This window comes from Oncorhynchus kisutch, linkage group LG2 (genome assembly GCF_002021735.2).
Source record: "Oncorhynchus kisutch isolate 150728-3 linkage group LG2, Okis_V2, whole genome shotgun sequence".
NCBI classification, from domain to species: Eukaryota; Metazoa; Chordata; class Actinopteri; order Salmoniformes; family Salmonidae; genus Oncorhynchus; species Oncorhynchus kisutch.
This window is the reverse complement of record NC_034175.2, coordinates 57,879,734-57,900,585: the sequence shown is the minus strand read 5'-3', so window position 1 is coordinate 57,900,585 and position 20,852 is coordinate 57,879,734. Positions and strand designations below refer to the sequence as shown.

The 20,852-nt window shown below is 43.6% G+C and overlaps 1 protein-coding gene across 3 annotated transcripts in view; it reads left to right on the top strand.

Moving 5' to 3' along the window:
• The first annotated feature begins 4,504 nt into the window (after positions 1-4,504).
• The window catches only part of tsc22d1 (TSC22 domain family, member 1), a 57,655-nt gene continuing 41,307 nt past the window's right edge, over positions 4,505-20,852 (top strand). Inside the window, exons 1-2 of one of the 3 annotated variants that reach the window (XM_031798487.1) lie at positions 4,507-4,683; positions 5,210-7,874. In XM_031798487.1, coding sequence (XP_031654347.1) covers positions 5,233-7,874 — 2,642 coding nt within the window. In that variant the 5' untranslated portion in view covers positions 4,507-4,683; positions 5,210-5,232. Of the gene's footprint in view, positions 7,875-20,852 lie in introns of all 3 variants that reach the window. The other 2 variants (XM_020458710.2, XM_020458703.2) reach the window with 2 other exon arrangements.

Genomic DNA, 20,852 nt, shown 5'->3' with positions numbered 1-20,852 from the left:
CGCTCACTAACAGGGATGTAAACAAATTTCTGCACACAATTTGAGAGAAATAGTATTTTTGTGCATATGGAACATTTATTGGATCTTTTATTTCAGGTCATGAAACATGGGACCAGCACTTTACATGTTGCGTTTATATTTTTGTTCAGTGTAGATAATGACTGTTAGTACTTGGTGGCCAATAGCAACACCCCAAAATAAAATGCTTTAGATATGCCAGGTGCACCTGCAACCACAACAAATCAATAACACTTGACATAAGATCTTCTCTAAGCATTACAGGGATAAGGCTCTGAATATGTACAGCAACATCTCCCGCGTAAGCATTCCTTTCTCTTCTATAGATGTTATGTCCTTGTATTGCTACTGCTGTATCATCAAATAAATTATCTAAGTGAGTCTCAGAAATGTATAATATATGAATGTTATCTGATGTTAGAAAGTTATTGATTTCATGAACCTTATTTCTAAGACTACATATATTGTCATAGCGGATGTAAGCAATGTCCCCACGCGGGTCTGGCAGGTAAGTTCTTTCCTCTTCTGGCGCACAGCTTCTGAGTTGCCCTCGTTGAGGAAGATATACATTCCTCTCAAGTTCTTGGCTCTTTCCAGAACAGCTACCTTGTCCTTGAACCTCAGGAACTTGACCACTATCGGCCTGGAACTGTTACCTGGGCCGGTGGTGGGTTTAACAGTCATGTCGGCGTGCTCCATCTCAATCTGCTGTCCCTCTTCAGTTTCTCCTAGATAATTTCCCTCACTTTGGCCTCAGACTCCGTCCAGGTTTCAAGTGGAGATTTTGCAATTCCGTCCACAACCATGTTGTTCTGCCTTCAAATCAAATCAAATTGTATTGGTCACATACACATGGTCAGCAGATGTTATTGAGAGTGTAATGAAATGATTTTGCTTCTAGTTCCGACAGTGCAGTAATATCTAACAAGTAACCTAACAATTCCACAACAACTACCTAATACACACAAACCTAAGTAAAGGGATGGAATAAGAATATATACATATAAATAAATAAATATATGGATGAGCGATGACCAAGCAGCATAGGCAAGATGCAATAGATGGTATAAAAATACAGTATATACATATGGGATGAGTAATGCAATATATGTAAACATTATTCAAGTGGCATTATTAAAATGACTAGTGATCTATTTATTAAAGTGGCCAATGATTTCAAGTCTATGTAGGCAGCAGCCTCTCTTTGTTAGTAACTGCTGTTTACCAGTCTGATGGCCTTGAGATAGAAGCTATTTTTCAGTCTCTCTGTCCCAGCTTTGATGCACCTGTACTGACCTCGCCTTCTGGATGGTAGCGTAGTGAACAGACAGTTGCTCGGGTGGTCTTTTTGGCCTTCATGTGACAACAGGTGCTGTAGGTGTCCTGGAGGGCAGATAGTTTTCCCCCGGTGATGCGTTGTGCAGACTGCACCACCCTCTGGAGAGCCCTGCGGTTGTGGGTGGTGCATTTGCCGTACCAGGCAGTGATACAGCCTGACAGGATGTTCTCAATTGTGCATCTGTAAAAGTCTGTGAGGGTTTAAGGTGACAAGCCAAATTTCTTCAGCCTCCTGAGGTTGAAGAGGCGCTGCTGCGCCTTCTGCACCACTCTGTCTGTGTGGGTGGACCATTTCAGTTTGTCCGTGATGTGTACGCCGAGGAACTTGAAAATGTCCACCTTCTCCACTGCTGTCCCGTTGATGTGGATGGGGGGGTGCTCCCTCTACTGTTTCCTGAAGTCCACGATCATCTCCTTTGGTGAGATTTTATTTTCCTGACACCCCACTTTGAGTGCCCTCACCTCCTCCCTCGTCGTTGTTGGTGATCAAGCCTACTACTGTTGTGTCATCTGCCAACTTGATGATTGAGTTGGAGATGTGCATGGCCACGCAGTCATGGGTGAAAAGGGAGTACAGGAGGGGGCTGATTGTCCCTCGGGATAATCAGATTTCTCTGCCATTGTTATCATGGATTCACATACAGAACTGACATCCTCTCTCAATGACTTACAGATTGCTGTCATCTTGCCTTTTCACGTTTAAACTTCTTGAACTGATCCTGGGAGAACTGAGAGGTCCTGGACCTATGTTCAGGTTGTCCATTCTTGTAATAGTTGACTCCCAACAGTATTTGGACAAAACACTTGAAGCTATTTTCTTGTTGTTGTAACAACTGCTTGTAGAACTATTTTTGTTTGTTTAAAAGATACTTCACCTGTGATAGAGACACCATTGTCCTCAACGGTACTCCCGCTGGCTTTGGTCTTTGTCATAGTAGCAACTTAAGTTACGCTGTTACTCCTCACAGTTCCAGGCGGGGCAGGTCGCAGGGAAGATTGAAAACAACAACAACAAACAGCAGGGATCTAGACAGCCACAAGCTCGGGACAATCCGTGGTCCTAGCCACAATGGCTAACTGCGTTGCGGGCTGCGTTCAAGCCCTCATGAAAGCCCTGCTAGCTTGATAGGCTGCTAGCTAGCAGCTAGGTTAGCTGTTACAACAAACAGCTCCTTAGACCTGGCCTTGGTCAGCAGGATCACTGGACAGACAGTAGTGGTCACAGCAACTGATGCCAACTGCAGCGTGGGATCCAAATTCAAAAGGTAGATAGCTAGTAACCATACTTTTTCAATAGACTTTCAAAACTTTCCAAAACTACAAACCCAGCTCTCCCTCATTGAGAGTTCAAGAGGAAGTGACGAGCGCCGCTGAAACTAAAGACGAGGAGGGAAAGATTTTTTTTGTCATTCCCATCAAAGAAATGAGTGTTTACAAAATGACAGTCGTGCCGGGTGTATAAATTGAGCATTATTGTTAGGGCAGGACAATAGTGCTCAGTGTGTTTTGTTGTGGAGTGCCAGAGTGATTTAAAGCTGCTGACTGTACCAGACGCTTACATTGCGCTCGCCTCTCGCTGGCTCTCTCTCCCTCCGTCATTTGTATGGATGAGCACAATCTGTCTGCCTGCACGGTCTGATCACAGCCTGCTGCTGCCTGCCTGCCTGCCATTCACCCACAATGGGCACATGCTCTCATTCGCTCTCTCTCAATTCAATCGTCTATTGCTCCCTCTCTGTACTATCTATCTCCCCCATAGCCCCTCTCTCTGATTCTTTCTATTTCATTCACTTACTTAATCTTCCTCTGTCCTCTCCACAAACACATCTCTCTCTCTCTTCCTAACTCCTCTCATATAGCGTCCCACCTGAGTGTAACAGTCCTGAGGGCCTCCTGGTGTTTTAATTAACTATCTGGTGGCTGTGACTGAGCAAATGACTCAGGGATGGGAGGAGGTGAGAGGAAAGTAGAGGAAATAGTATGAGAGGAGAAGAGAGAATAGGAGAGAGGAGTATGTCATGACAAAGATAGTCAGAGAAGTTGGCCAAACAAAGCACATTCAGATGGTACCAGACTATCTGCTGTTATTCACTAAGACATTCACAACAACAGGTGGGTCTGGCAGCCAACAGTGATAAAACAGAAGGCACCAGAATACAGGGAGGTGGAGGTACACGCACACATCCAGAACAGACTTCGTGGCAACGGGAGGGGTTACTGACCTGGAGTACCCACCACAATAAACACACTCTCACAATACATGCATGTAGAATAATCGTCAGTGCAGTGAACACGTCTGGCCGGCTCCATTCTGTCTGCAGAATATTCTGTCTGCATGCCTTTTGTTTCACAGTAAAAACACACAACTGCTCTTGTTGTTTGTGTTGTTAAAGTTTTGTTCAGACCAAAACATTTCCTTTTGTTGTTTTTGTTAGAAGTTAAAGGTAGAACAGAACTCTGAGGCCCTACGAAAACGCCATAACAATATGGCTGATGGAATATATATATTTTTTTGTGATTTATCGCACCATGTTGATACTCTTGTCTACTGTTCATGAAAATAATGTGATTGGCATTATGACACCCATAACACATTTCCCTATCCATCTCTCATAAGGCTATTTAAAAGCATGACAAGCTGCAAGCATTTATGATTTTATCCAGTTGGGTTGCACAAGGGTAAAGGAATGGGAATATTCTGTAAGAGTCGTTTTGTCCCACCGTCTCGGTCGCTTGGTATTTTCCGAAACATGATCTAGGCCTACTGAAACTATTTTTTGTCCGTTGCCTGCCTCTCCCCTGTTGTTCTCTCAGCCTCTTCTCTCCAGACTGCTTTTTGTCTGACTCGTCTGGGCATCAATAGAGCATGCGTGGTCGCCATGTTAGCAAGTTCTCTCCTCCCCCGTCGTCACTAGTTACCACAGCCACACATTCATAAACCCCGCCCATTTCTGTAAATTATTTTCATATTTTAAACCTAACCTCAACCGTAACTACACTGCTAATATTATGCCTAACCCTAACCTTATGTCAAGACCAAAAAACATTTTTGTTTTCACGAATTCTTACGATATAGACCATTTTCACTCTGTGGCTGTGGTAACTAGTGGAAACCCTCCTCCCATCGGTCTCGTCACACTTCAACGGTTCGAGCCACAGTGCAAGAACAAGAAGGCGGACTGGCTGTGAATAGCTTTTGGAAGAGGGAGTGATACAGCAAACATTGGACTAGCTAACGTTAGCTATAACAAAGACTTTTCAGAATGGATTAATCCGTTTTGCGAGAGAATTAAGTGGATATATTCTCCTAAGGACAACCTTATATCGGTAAAGGATTGCTTGTTTTCATTTTTTGCTTCTGAGAAATTCAATAATGCAACTCACCACAGTGTGTGGATAGTGATGGAGCTAACGTTGCACTTCTGTATCAGCTCTCGCTTTGGATACTTACTGCTTACTCAGTTTGTGTTATAACAATTTATCAATTATAACAATTTACCTATTGAGATAATATAGTACAACGACGAAATGCTGGCTTGTATGTGAGAACATACGCGTCTGTAACTGGCTAGCAAGCCCATACGCTTATGTTAGACTAGCTAACAAGCTAGTTAGCTTGTTAGCATTTCGGCTCGTCAACTGATTGTCAAACGCGAGCATTTTCCGTCACGAGGGAAGACGTTTAGAAATCCCAAAAAGCGAAATGTTTGAACCTTGTCTTTAAAACATATTTATTTATTGTCGGTTGATATTAAGTTATTGTTAAATATCAGTTTTTGTCAAAACGGCTGCCCTAACGAAGTGTAACGTTATCCCCTGGAATCTTTCAAAATGCACCATCCTCATTCTGCAGGAGACTCTGGCAGCGTCAGAAAGATGGCGCACCCGGCGAATTTTCCTAGAAGGGGTAATGTTAGCAACATTAACACCGGCGCCGGGAGTGTTCCCACGTTGTCAACACCGACTAGTTCAGCTGTTAGCAAATGCCACGTTCCCACTGAAGACTACCAATCCCCCCTATTGATGCAGTCTCAACCTCCTGTTGGATCATCCTCACCTGGGCCTCAGCACCCTCCCCACAGCCTTAACCTGCACTCCCAGCCACAGCCCCAGGCTCTCTCCTCTGGGTCTCAGATGATGATGAAGAAGAAGAGTGGCTTCCAGATCACCAGCGTGACTCCAGCACAGATCTCTGTGAGCACCAACAACAGCATAGCGGAGGACACAGAGAGCTATGATGATCTGGATGAGTCTCATACAGAGGATCTGTCCTCTTCAGAGATCCTGGATGTCTCCCTCTCCAGGGCCAATGACATGGCTGGGGGCGCAAGGAGCTCCTCAGAGGAGACGCTGAATAACTTTCATGAGGCGGACACCCCCGGGGCTATCTCCCCCAACCAGCCCCCCCACTCCTTGCCCCAGTGTCCCCAGCACGGAGGGATGGTGAACGGAAATGTGCACCACTACCATCACCAGAGGCAACATAATCACCCTCAGCAGGCCCTGGCTCAGCCTCCTTCCTCTGACCCCCACTTTACTCCCACCTCTGGAGGGGCTGGGGGTGCCCTAAAGATGCCTTCTACCATGGAGGTACCTCTGGAGAATGTTTCAGTGGGTTCTGCCAGTGTTGCTACTCAGCCTGTTGCAGCTGTCTCTCTCCCTGGAATGCACAGCTCTGCTGCAGTAGCTACTGTTAGCATAGCTAATCCCCTGACCAGCAATGTTTGTAATGTGAATATGTACAGCTCTTCCAATGTATCTGTGATGGGAGGTGTTAGCACCAGCGCTAGCAGCAGTGGTGGTGGCTTCCCCCCTAGTGTGATGAGTTGCGGTGGGAGGGTTGGAGGTTTGATGGGGAGTAACTTTGGCAACCCCAATGTCAATCTGATCCAACACCAAAGCTGTGGAACTGTGAACTCGAGCATCACTATGATTTCTGCTGCTGCCAGTGGCTCTGTGGTGTTGGGGCCCTCCAGTGGAACACAGGGTGGAGGAGCTGCCATACCTCAGCCAGGGATGAGCTCCTCGGGCATGGCTCTAGCCTCAGTCCCCTCCTCCCAGCCCCCCCCAACCCCAGCTCCTGCCACCACTAGCTCCCGTTTCAGAGTGGTCAAGCTTGACTCCAGCTCAGAGCCATTTAAAAAGGGCAGATGGACATGTGCTGAGTACTATGACAAGGAGACCCCAGCTTCGGCCCCTGCCCCCTTGTCCTCTGAGGCTACTGCCCCTAGTGGCCGGGTTGTGGACAGCATGCGGGCGTGTGGGCCTGAGTGTGTGAAAGTGGGGTCGGAGAGGGAGAACACCAGTGGGAGTTCAGTGAGCAGCACGGTCAGCACACTGAGTCACTACACAGAGAGTGTGGGAAGTGGAGATGCTGGAGGCCCCCCATTAATCCAGCCCCACCCTCACTACCAGGACTACTCCAACCCCCCTCCGTCCTTCCAGACCTCCCGCCCAGGTTTCCCCATGGTGGTGTCCCAGTCTCACCTGCTGCCCACCGTGGCTCCCTCAGTCCCTGCCAGCGTTCACCAGCCTGCCCCCATCAACATGGTGGGCCTCCAGACCACCATAGGCCACCAAACCACTCCTATGCCCCAGCAGCCGCTCACCTACGCCCAGGCAGCCTCCATCCCGGCTCCTGGCTCAGCTCAGAGCCTAGTGGGGGTGCTCCAGAAGCAGATGGGCTATGCTCTTACACAGCAGCCTTCTGCGACTCTCCAGGTAGCCCCGGTGCACAGGCTGAGCCAGGGAGGGGGCATTCCTCCAGACTACCCCCAGCCCAAGGCAGGCTTACCCCAACCTGCTGTCCCACAGGCCCTGCCTGGATCCGGGCAGATGGGAGTCTCGCAGCAGCAGGTGGTTGGCTCCATGCCCCAGCTCCAACCCCAGGGTCTCGTCCAACAGCAGCCCCAGCAGACCTCAATCCAGGCCTCTGTTGCAGGAGGGGGGTTAATGCCTCAGATGGGCCCAGGAGGAGTGACTGGGTTTGGGCAGCAGCCACAAGGACACTCTCTCCCCCTGGACCACCAACATCAGCAACAACAGCAGTCATTCCCAAGCAAAGCCCAAGGACTTGCCACCCAGCTGTCTAACACTGCCCTCCCTAACCAGGGCTGTCTAGTCTCCAATGTGCTTCCTCCTAACCCACAGAGTGACTCCCAGCCCCAAAATGGCAGTGGCCTGGCCCAGTCTTACCCCCAGGCGCATCCACCCGGGGTCAGCATGCCCCAGGACTTCAGCAGTGCCCAGGCCCACACCCAGGCTGTGGATTCCCAAGCCAGTGCCCTGTACGCCAGCCTGCCCTCCTTCACCACCACCCAGCTGGAGGATGCCCAGCGCCTGCTCTTCCAGGACCAGTCTGCCCTACTGGCCCAGACCATGGCCAAGCTGGCTGGGGAGGGTGGCACTGCGGCAGGCACAGGCCTGGGGACTGAAAGTAACGCAGCCGCCGCCACGGCCGTCAGTGCCTTAACCTCCTCTGCCGGACTCTTCAAAGCCGTGGATGGAGACGATGATGGGTGAGTCCCAAATCAGTGCCTTTATATGTTTTTGATCGATTGATTGATATTGGGGTATAACAGTGACAGTATCTCCTACACTAGTAGGCCAGCTGATAGACACATCACTAAAGAGATTGTCCCATGTCTCTTTACCTTCAGCATGCTGCTTTTAACATTCCTTCCATAATGTTGTATCTGATGTGCTGAATGACATTTAGACCATTAATTGTTTAGTCAGCATTTTGCCTTAAAACACAGTGTCCTGGACATGACCTTGCATGCGGGGGAGTTCTTCCTAGTGGAGTGATGCAGCCGGCTGAGTGCCTGGTGGTGGTTAGGAATTGTTTGGATTGGGTGAATCCAGGTCGCCACGGCAGCACTGTGTGTGGGTGAGTGGGATGCCAGACAGTGTGTATGTGAGATGGCAGACACAACCATGTGTGCGCTCTCACTGTCTGAGAGCGCTCTATGCTACTCCTTAGACACTAGACAGGGCAGTGCTCAGCTGGAAGTGACATTTTGTATACTTTAGACTGCAGTGACTCTGCATTTTAAAACACACAGACTAGGGATTTTGCTTGATGCTTGATGACTACAAATCGGTTTTCTGTTTAAAAAAAATCCACTTCAAAGCAGAATAATGGTCCTATTACGTATGTACGACCGCTATGGCTGGGCAGTCATATGCCAAAGGGTTTATTTGTCCATAAGGGTACACTGCTTATTTTTAAATGCCGACACAACCTTGTCTGGAGATAGTTTTGAAGTGCAACTGAATGGGCATTTTACCTGTCTGTTAAGGAATGCCGCTTCTGAAACGGGACTAACGTCCATCGCTAGGGGGGACAGAATTTTCCATCAAATGATCTCGACCTGCTTGCACTTGCTACTACCACCTGCGTGCAGAGCAGACCACTCTATCCTAAAAAAGTACTAGCTTATAAAAAATACTTCTTAACATAATCACTAGTTAACTACACATGGTTGATATTACTAGTTTATATAGCTTGTTCTGCGGTGCATACAATCGATGCGTTGCCTGTTAATTTATCATTGAATCATAGCCTACTTTGCCAAACGGGTGATTTAACAAGAGCATTCACGAAAAAAGAACTGTCGTTGCACCAATGTGTACCTAACCATCAACACCTTTCTTAAAATCAATACAGTAGTATATATTTTTAACCCTGCATATTTAGTTAATATTGCCTGCTAACATGAATTTCTTTTAACTAGGGAAATTGTGTCACTTCTCTTGCTTTCTGTGCAACAGAGTCAGGGTATATGCAGCAATTTGGGCCGTCTGGCTCATTGCGAACTGTGTGAAGACTATTTATTCCTAACAAAGACAGCCAACTTCGCCAAACGGGATGATTTAACAAAAGCGCATTTGCGGAGAAAAAAGCGCAATCGTTGCATGAATGTACCTAACCATAAACATCAATGCCTTTCTTAAATTCAATACCCATAAGTATATATTATTAAACCTGCCTATTTAGTTAAAAGAAATCCGGGTTAGCAGGCAATATTAAACTAGGGAAATTGTGAGAACTTGCTTTCATTGCACGCAGAGTTAGGGTATATGCAACAGTTTGGGTCGCCTGGATCGTTGAGAACTAATTTGCCAGAATTTTACATAATTATGACATAACATTGAAGGTTCTGCAATGTAACAGGAATATTTAGACTTATGGATGCCACCCGTTTGATAAAATACGGAACGGTTCCGTATTTCATTGAAAGAATAAGTTTTGTTTTCGAAATGATAGTATCCGGATTTGCCCATATTAATGACCTAAGGCTCGTGTTTCTGTGTGTTATTATGTTTAAGTATATGATTTGATATTTGATAGAGCAGTCTGACTGAGCGGTGGTAGGCAGCAGCAGGCTCGTAAGCATTCATTCAAACAGCACTTTCATGCGTTTGCCAGCAGCTCTTCGCTGCGCTTCAATCATTGAGCTGTTTATGACTTCAAGCCTTTCAACTCCCAAGCTAGTTAGCGGTGTGCGCGCTAATATCGTTTCAATCGGTGACATCACTCGCTCTGAGACCTTGAAGTGGTTGTTCCCCTTGCTCTGCAAGGGCCGCGGCTTTTGTGGAGCGATGGGTAACGATTCTTTGTGGGTAACTTTTGTCGATGTGTTCCTTGTTCGAGCCCACGTAGGGGTGAGGAGAGGGATGGAAGCTATACTGTTACACTGGCAATACTAATGTGCCTATTACAACATCCAATAGTCAAAGGTATATGAAATACAAATTGTATAGAGAGAAATAGTCCTATAATTCCTATAATAACTACAACCTAAAACATCTTACCCGGGAATATCGAAGACTCGTGTTAAGAAACCACCAGCTTTTAAATGTTCTCATGGTCTGAGCAAGGAACTTAAACGTTAGCTTTTTTTACATGGCACATATTGCATTTTTACTTCTCCAACACTTTGTTTTTGCATTATTTAAACCAAATTGAACGTGTTTGTTTACTTATTTGGGGCTGTATTATGTTTAACTAAAAGTGTTCATTCAGTATTGTTGTAATTGTCATTATTACAAATAAATACAATTGTTAAAAAATCGGCTTGTTTGGGTCCTCCAATAATCGGCACCGGCTTTTTTGGGCCTCCAATAATCGGTATCGGCGTTGAAAATTCATAATTGGTTGACCTCTAGTGTACACACACACACTGCCCAAGTCATGTCAGCTTTTGACAGACAGACATCACAGACCGATTGATCCATCCCTGTCTGCTGCGCAGAGCAGTGTTTCTACTTCTACCATATTGTTTTCACCTTTTCTGATCTGTGCAGATTAGCAGGGGGAAAATAGAGAGGGTGGATTGCCCTACACACTCTCAGCACTTTCTTATTCTACTGGAAAGGGGGTTTAGTGCCCATACACATGTATTGATCAGACACCGGCCTAGAGGTGGGATAATGCAGGTGGATGCAGCATTACTATAGAACACTTATGTTATGCTGAAGAATAAATGGTTCAATTGTTGAGATGGATGTAACACTTTGGCAGTGCTATGAATGGGAGGGAAAGCCAAAAACTGAATTTCAGTCTTTAATATGTTTAGAAATCAGTATTTGAGGTTAGTGGGGAAGGAATTTTAAATGCTTACCTTTGCAGCAGAAAGTTAACAGCGTTTAGGTTACTAACATCTTTTGTCTAGAACTTATGTGATGGTGTTGGAATATGGTGCCACCATATGATCTTAAATCCTACGTGTAGAGCATGTTTTAGACAAAGTGTAGTGAACCAGGGATATGGATCAACAAGAACTCATTTTGTTTGTCATTTTGAATATTCTACAGCCAGCTAGACGTGTTCATATGGCGGTCTTTGCCCCCTGGAAACCCCTGGGCCACGGCTCACCTCCACAGCCGTAGCGATATTGGAGCTGAGGGATGGCTACTGTTGTCACATGATGGTGTACTCTGAGGAATGTATAATCTAGGAGTGTAATGTGGATTACAGTCTTCTCGCAACCCAAAGCCCTTCACAAATGAGCAGATCATCTTGGTGAATTAGCCTCCTAGTCAGCAGTTTACCTTTTTGTATGAAGAACTTTACATTGACTTGTATTGAGTTGAGCCTTAACCACCAAAGGATAATCTATTAATATGTGAGAAGTACAATTTCAATGTTCTGCAAATGGAATGTCGATGTATAGACCTAGTTTTCTCAGTACCTGACAGAGCGTGCTGTAGCAGATGTCAGTAAGATGACGTTGAGTAGCTGTGTAAGTGACACGCCTATACTGCCCAGGTAGCTCCACTGTCAGAGAGTTCATCAGCGCAGGCAGCAGGAATTAATGAATGCTTACTCCGTGTTAACCCCTCATTACACACACGGCTAGGCTGCACACTCAATCAGGGTGTTACTCCTCGGTCATTGCGTTTTGGTACACCAGAAGTACATTAGTTTCCAGTGGAACGCTGCGTTTGCCTTGCAGCATTGCGTTGCAGTGCGTTCTGTGTGGTGCATATGTTGGTTTTATCGAACGTGTGCATCAAACTGTATGCGTTGACAGCTTGACAGAAATGTTAGCAAAAGGTGAATGCTGTTTCCATTTTGCCCAATGACGCTGTCAGTATGATCTAGGTGTTAGTGTTTGGAGATGGATAACTAATGACTGCTAATTGACATCATGCCTTCCATCATTTTCCCTTTCGTCCTTGTAATGCTGACAGTGGTCAGATTTTTTCCAGCCCTGAAATGCAAAGTATATTGAGTCCTATTGCTGACATAATTTTCTGTTTAGTTTCGTCCCAAAACACACAGGCCCAAGGTTTCATCACGCTAGCATCTTTGGTTGCAACCCAAAGATGTACCCACTGCACTCGTCCCTTGCCAATAATTCTCCTTGTTTTTTTTTGTGTTTTTTTTCACAGCCCTAACTCTGTTGGACACTGATAAAAACCTCTCACAGTGAATTGTAATGTTACAATGTTACAATAGAAATGGGTTCTATTTGTGACACTCAATGCGCTGCAAGTCCGGCCTCCCATCTCCTCATTGGTTTTTAAGGTCATATACCCACAGGCCAGCTCCTCATTGGTGTTTAGGAGAATATACCCGCGTGGGTGATTGAAAGATGAACTGACGTCCACACTCCAGTCGGTTGTAGTAATGCACCGTAAAGTTGGTTGCCAACTGCCATGTAAAGTCCAAAGAAGTAAAAAAAGAAGCCTGAGGAAGGAAGGGATGATGAGAGGGGAATTCGGTTTACCGTTGAATGTGTGGATTAATTTGGCTCCCGAGTGGTGCAGCTGTCTCAGTGCATGAGGCGTCACTGCAGTCCCTGGTTCGACTACAGGCTGCATCACATCTGGCTGTGATTGGGAGTCCCATAGGGCAGCGCACAATTGGTCCAGTGTCGTCCGGGTTTAGCAGGGGTAAGCCGTCATTGTAAATTAGAATTTGTTCTTAATTGACTTGCCTAGTTCATTTAAAAACATTTTTTTGGTCAGAGTAGAGGACAATGTGCATTTCAGGTAAAATAACAACCTAATGTTTATATCCCAGGACAAATAAGCTAGCTAGATAAATTGCTATAAATGTTTAATGCTTTTCGACCTGTCCCCAAAATAATATAATTGGTTCAGAGTTTGACATTTCATCCTGCGTGTCTGGTGTGGGGGTACAAAATCAACATGCGCGCTTCCGGTTTGGTCAGCACGTTACTGTGTTCGGAGTTTGTTTTAACCAATTTATTGATTAGATTATGATATAGGCTATACAGTGGGGCAAAAAAGTATTTAGTCAGCCACCAATTGTGCAAGTTCTCCCACTTAAAAAGATGAGAGGCCTGTAATTTTCATCATAGGTACAGGGAGGAGTGAGTGAGACAACGGGTGCTAGTCACAAAGTGACTCGCTGTCATATTAACACAGTGCAGCAAGTCTGAGCCCAGCCCGGCTCAATCTAATAAATTGCGATCGGACCCCCTCTAGTCATTTGTATGTCTTATTTCATCAAACATTCTCATTCTTTTCGTCACTGCATATAGTTGATTTGATTAAAAAACAGGATGTGTCTATATACAGAACCAGTCAAAAGTTTGGACACCTTATAAAACTTGACCAATCTATTGATCAAGAGAATACTCTCTCGACCAAGATTTTCTTTAGTCGGCAACAGCCCTAATATATATGCCACTGCTCGATTTAAAAATATATATTTATTTATTTATTAATGGTCGACCAACAGCTGACAAGTCGAATAATTAGGGTCAGTCCTAAAACAAACTTAGCATGACCGGTGAAAGTTTCTTATGGATTAAGACCTTAATTATGTTTATGGATTTAAGACTTTTATTATGCCATGTGATCACACGCAATGCTCCAGTTAGCAGAACATGTGATTGCAGTTCATGTAAGAACGTGAGTAAAAGCAGAAATGAATCACAATCACACAGAGTAAGATTGCCCGCTGGCTAGTTTGGTAACATAAACACACTTCAGAAGCAGTAGGAAGGGCATGAACATTTATCATGATCGCGTTGTGCAGTGATGCTAACTAGTCCATGAAAACACTATAAAGTGTTCATAACGGTCTCAAACTAACAAAATTACAATTCACTGTGAGAGGTTTTTATTATTATGTCCAACAAAATCAGAGTTATATTAAAAAGAACATTCAATTTGGCAAATATAAAGGCCAAATGTAGCCTGTATTTCAAAATACACACATTCAAGGTAAATATGAAAGTAGTTAAACCGTTTCATACGTGAGTTCCAAATATCTCTAACGGTCGTCCCAGCATGAGTTGTTTAATGCACGTGATGTCAGAATGGACTATCTGTTCCAAAATGTGATTGTTACGCATTTAACACGCGCTGGCTGCTAATTATGTATAGGCTATGTTTCAACTTGTCAATTTCAAATTATTTTCTAACAGTTTGAATTGATGGTTGTTCTGCCTCCTCATTCATTCACATAGAAGTAGCCCATTTCAGTGTTGCGGACAATTTGTTTGAGGCCTTACTGAGCCGGACAAACTTCACTCTTCGAGGGGAGCCCTTCCCCATTTCTTCCGCACACCAAGTATGCAGACATTTGCTCATTCTTGCATGAACTGGCACATTTTCTGGTTGGTGCTCGCATTGCCTCCATTGTTGTTTTCCTTACAAATAATAACTTTGGACTTGTGTGCGTTCCTATCAAAGTAAGTGCCTTATTTTCTTTATATAGTGTTTCTACTGTAGCATGAAGTATGTGTGTATGTATGCACAGTTGAAGTCATGATCTACACCTGCATTGCTTGCTGTTTGGTGTTTTAGGCTTGGTTTCTGTACAGCACTTTGAGATATCAGCTGATGTACGAAGGGCTATATAAATACATTTGATTTGATTTGAAGTCGGAAGTTAGTAGCCTTAAGTTGGAGTCATTAAAACTAAACCATGGGACCAAGCAGCCGTCATACCGCTCAGGAAGGAGACTCATTCTGTCTCCTAGAGATGAACGTACTTTGGTGCGAAAAGGGCAAATCAATCCCAGAACAACAGCAAAGGACCGTGTGAAGATGCTGGAGGATGCTGGAGGAAATGGGTACAAAAGTATCTGAAAGTATCTGTCCACAGTAAAACGAGTCCTATATCGACATAACCTGAAAGGCCACTCGGCAAGGAAGAAGCCACTGCTCCAAAACCGTCATAAAAAAACCAGACTATGGTTTGCAACTGCACATGAGGACAAAGATTTTACTTTTTGGAGAGATGTCCTCTGGTCTGATGAAACAAAAATAGAACCGTTTGGAGGAAAAGGGGAGGCTTGCAAGCTGAAGAACACCATCCCAACCATGAAGCACGTGGGTGGCAGCATCATGTTGTGGGGGTGCTTTTGCTGCAGGAGGTTGTTTGCTGCAGGAGGGACTGGTGCACTTCACAAAATAGATGGCATCATGAGGATGGAAAATTGTGGATATATTGAAGCAACATCTCAAGACATCAGTCAGGAAGTTAAAGCGTGGTCGCAAATGGGTCTTCCAAATGGACAATGACCCCCCCCAAGCATACTTCCAAAGTTGTGGCAAAATGGCTCAAGGACAACAAAGTAAAGGTATTGGAAACCCTGACCTCAAAACCCTGACCTCAATCTTATAGAAAGGATTGTGGGCAGAACTGAAAAGGTGTGTGTGTGTGAGCAAGGAGGCCTATAAACCTGACTCAGTTACACCAGCTCTGTCAGGAGGAATGGGCCAAAATTCACCCAACTTATTGTGGGAAGGCTACCTGAAACGTTTGACCCAAGTTAAACAATTTAAAAGCAATGCGACCAAGTACTAATTGAGTGTATGTGAACTTCTGACCCACTGGGAATGTGATGAAAGAAATAAAAGCTGAAATAAATCACTCTACTATTATTCTGACATTTCACATTCTTAAAATAAAGTGGTGATCCCAACTGACCTAAGACGGGGAATTTTTTTACTAGGATTAAATGTCAGGAATTGTGAAACACCTTAGCCAAATACCTGTAAACTTCCAACTTCAACTGTAATAGTCTGATTTAGCTTTTTAACTAGTTTTGCACACAGATTTCTCAATTGCCTTAGAGACTGCAAGTCTGGGCCCAAGTCTGTGAATCCACCTTTGGCCCAGGCAGCATCTCTGTTGTGTATGACTTCAGATAGCTCTGGACTGAACCAACGGCAAGACTGATTTTTAATTCAATTTTTTTTAAAGGGAGCATGTTTTCTCTACAATACAATTGAAAACATTTTAGAAGTGGTTCAGAGCCAACTTTGGGTCAGGTATAGATGCAATACATTCAAAGTGACCAAAATAAAGGTCACAAAAGGCCTGTTCACTGAAATGTTTAAAATGTATATTGTTTTTATAAAACAAGGTTTGAATCGAGGCATCCGTATATCCCTGGCACATGCAATGGGACAGTGGTCACTAATGTTCAAAGCGAATACCCCACTCCCAGCATATTTCTCTGGAGTATTTGTAAATATGTGGTCAATCAAAGTCTATTTCGTAGGGCCCTTTAAGTTTGGACGAGTGGGCTTTAATAATCAGCTGTGTCAAATTTAAATTAGTACAAAAATCATTTAGAAAATCAGCATCCTGCGTTCCCCATGCAAGATAAACATTTCCAAAAATCAACACCTGTGGGGTAATAAAAATTGCAATTAAATCAGTGCATTCGTTTAGTACACACTACTTGGTGGAAGGTGGACGTTAGATTCCTAGAACTGTTATTCTTGAGTTTGAACACATCTGAAGACTTAAAGCCAGCAATACAAATGGTTTAGGACTGGATGTAGCCTTTAACAGTGACACAGAAAGAAGATTCTTTGTGTAAATAGCAACACCACCACCCTTTGCCTTTTGTCGTGGAAATTTCCTCTATTTACCTAATCATGAGCGCAAACCACACACAAGTCAGAGTTAGTTATCAAAGTCCATCTTTAATTATATGAGCTCTATCACAACCCTGTGACTCTCAGGCAATTCAGTGTCTATCAATGAATTCTCTGAGCCCCCTTACACATTGCAACTGAGATCCTTTAATAGCAAAGAACACACATAGTCAGACAGCATAGACATAATAAATCGTTCAGCTTTGTCTCCCTACTCAAACTCAGAACCATAAACAAACCCTCCATATCAACAGGCATATATCAATGTGTCATTTAGATACAACCAATTCTAAATACAACCAATCCTGGACAAACTCACGGAGAGCATAGAATGATTCCAGACACTTCCATCCTCCTCTCCCCGATGGGAAAAGTAGGGAGTGACTGGCACACAGACACAGTGGAGCAAAATATATGTTTACACATGATGATACCTTGACCTCTCCCCTCTCTGCGTCCCATGCAACTTAGTCTTGACATAGAACAGATAACTGCAACCTCGCCACAGTAATATACAAAAATAACATTCTGATGAGAAGTAACTTACAAACATATGATGAATATAAAACATCTTACCTATGTTACCAACCAATTCTGATTATTCCCTAACACTTTCCCATCAGCCCTAAACACATTGTAACCATCCATATCAACTTCAGTCCAGGGTTTTATCAGTTAGCCAGGTCTCCGATACAATATAAATATCAGGCTCTGCCTGAGATACCCAGATCTTGACATGATCCGTTTTAGGTAATTCACTACGTTCTAATCAATTACTAATTAATTACGTTCTATACTTCTGTAAAATGTGTCTCACTTAATTGAGAGGATCAAGTCTGTCAGTGCAGCCCCTTGAATAATGAAACATGGTATGTATATATGTTGAAACTGTTCATTACTGTTCACAAAGACAATGTCCATACAGTTTTACAATGCAAGATGATACCAGTAGCTTCCAAATTTGATTGTAGTCTAACTTTCCTTGCTAGTTTACAGCTGAATCCACTACCTTGTAGTACTCTGTTTGCGATAATATGCTAAATGTGCTAATTTCAAAGCTGACTGTCACCAAAAACTGTATTAATTCACTACCAAAAATCATTCACTGACTTCCTTTGCCCCCCGTCTGGTTTCAACTAGATTCCATAGCCAAAAATTCAAATTCCATAGCCACATTCAACCTCGAATGACCTCATTAACATCTTAAAAACCCATTAGTCTAAGCCGCGTCTAGTGCTATTGAATAACAGATTCATTACATGGATCAACAGATCGTCTGAAGTGTCTGTCCTTTATCTGAGAGATGTAAGAAAGATTAGGACATCTTGTTTTGTTTTTGGCAACAACAAAAAAGGACAAAGGTTTAAACGTAATGATATTGAACTCAAAAGATGCCCAAAGATTGGACACAACAGTAGCTGAGTTTGTCTGGATCAAGTGCCATTCTGTGACTGGCTAATATATATATATACATACATGCATACATACACAGTGAGGGGAAAAAAGTATTTGATCCCCCTGCTAATTTTGTATGTTTGCCCACTGACAAAGAAACGATCCGTCTATAATTGTAATGGTAGGTTTATTTGAACAGTGAGAGACAGAATAACAACAACAAAAAATCCAGAAAAAGTCATGTCAAAAATGTAATAAAATGATTTTCATTTCAATGAGGGAAATAAGTATTTGACCCCTCTGCAAAACATGACTTAGTACTTGGTGGCAAACCCCTTGTTGGCAATCAGAGGTCAGACGTTTCTTGTAGTTGGCCACCAGGTTTGCACACATCTCAGGAGGGATTTTGTCCCACTCCTCTGCAGATCTTCTCCAAGTCATTACGGTTTCGAGGCTGACGTTTGGCAACTCGAACCTTCAACTCCCTCCACAGATTTTCTATGGGATTATGGTCTGGAGACTGGCTAGGCCACTCCAGGACCTTAATATGCTTCTTCTTGAGCCACTCCTTTGTTGCCTTGGCTGTGTGTTTTCGGTCATTGTCATGCTGGAATACCCTTCCACGACCCATTTTCTTTCTTGGGTTCTCACCCAAGATTTGACGGTACATGGCCCCGTCCATCGTCCCTTTGATGCGGTGAAGTTGTCCCCTTAGCAGAAAAACACCCCTAAAGCATAATGTTTCCACCTCCATGTTTGACGGTGGGGATGGTGTTCTTGGGTCATATGCAGCATTCCTCCAAACACAGCGAGTTGAGTTGATGCCAAAGAGCTCAATTTTGGTCTCATCTGACCACAACACTTTCACCCAGCTGTCCTCTGATTCATTCAGCTGTTCATTGGCAAACTTCAGACGGGCATGTATATGTGCTTTCTTGAGCAGGGGGGACCTTGCGGGCGCTGCAGGATTTCAGTCCTTCACGGTGTAGTGTGTTACCAATTGTTTTCTTGGTGACTGGTCCCAGCTGCCTTGAGATCATTGACAAGATCCTCCCGTGTAGTTCTCGGCTGATTCCTCACCGTTCTCATGATCATTGCAACTCCACGAGGTGAGATCTTGCATGGAGCCCCAGGCCGAGGGACAGTTCTTTTGTGTTTCTTCCATTTGCGAATAATCACACCAACTGTTGTCACCTTCATCGCCAAGCAGCTTGGTGAGGTCTTGTAGCCCATTCCAGCCTTGTGTAGGTCTACAATCTTGTCTCTGACATCCTTGGAGAGCTCTTTGGTCTTGGCCATGGTGGAGAGTTTGGAATCTGATTGATTGATTGCTTCTGTGGACAGGTGTCTTTTATACAGGTAACAAGCTGAGATTAGGAGCACTCCCTTTAAGAGTGTGTTCATAATCAAATACTTATTTCCCTCATTAAAATGCAAATCAATTTATAACATTTTTGACTTGTGTTTTGCTGGATTTTTGTTTTGTTATTCGGTCTCTCACTGTTCAAATAAACCTACCATTAAAATTATAGACTGATAATTTCTTTGTCAGTGGGCAAACGTACAAAATCAGCAGGGGATCAAATCCTTTTTTCCCTCACTATATATATATATATATTTATATATATATTTATATTTATATATATATTTTATTTTTAATTTTTAAATGTATTTATTAATGGTATTAAGATACTAAACTTGGTATCTGTATCGATGTTAAAATTCTTGTATCGTTAAAACACTAGTGTGTGTCTGTTCCTGGAGCTCTAAGATAAATTACTGCTTTAGCAGGACTGAAACATGATCTGGAAGCCAAAACGGCATCATCAGAGTCAGTCTCACGGTCACCTGCCCTGCCTGTCTTGTCCTGTCCTTACACAACCCCAGCGGTCTGTGTGGACAGCACTATTGAGTTTATTTTGCTGACGTATGTGGTTAGCTACCTCTTGTGTTTAGATCCCTGGCTTTATACTAATTATTCCCCTCTGGTTTATTGGATACTAAAATACTTGGTCTGCAAGCATTGATTTTAGGCCTCCTTATTAGACTACCATAGCAGTATACACATTGCGATTAGTCATAAATAGCAACAGGGCGGAGAGTGACACAATGATGGTATGTTTGTTGTATTAGTTGGGATCTATTAATTCTGGAATATGTATCTTCATGTAGCGTATGTGTTGCTCTCTGTTAATATACTACCAGTGTTGGAACCCAGGCAACATACTTGGACTGTATTAGTTCCATTTAGCAGTCGGTGTAGGCCTAAATGAACTAAGTACTGTTGCAATACTCCACTGTCTGTGCTCCAGAGGGGTATACTACAAAGCAGGATCAACGAGTAAGCCAGCTAACCTTTAATAAATACCAGAAAAAACTATTGGTTTTCTGATTCATTTAAGAAAGCTTAAGTCGTGTTTTTGGTTGAGTCAATTAGATCAAGCACTTTTCAAACTTGTCCTTCTAAAAAAAAATATATATATATATATATATATATATATATATATATTTAGGCAAGTTGGCTAGCCCAACTCATTGGGTCAGCAGGTAGCCTAGTGGTTAGAGCGTTGGGCCAGTAGCCGAAAGGTTGCTGGATTGAATCCCCAAGCTGACAAGGTAAAAAAAATATGTTGTTCTGCCCCTAAAACAAGGCAGTTAACACTGTTCCCCGGTAGGCTGTCATTGTAAATAAGATGTTCTTAATTGACTTGTCTAGATCAATA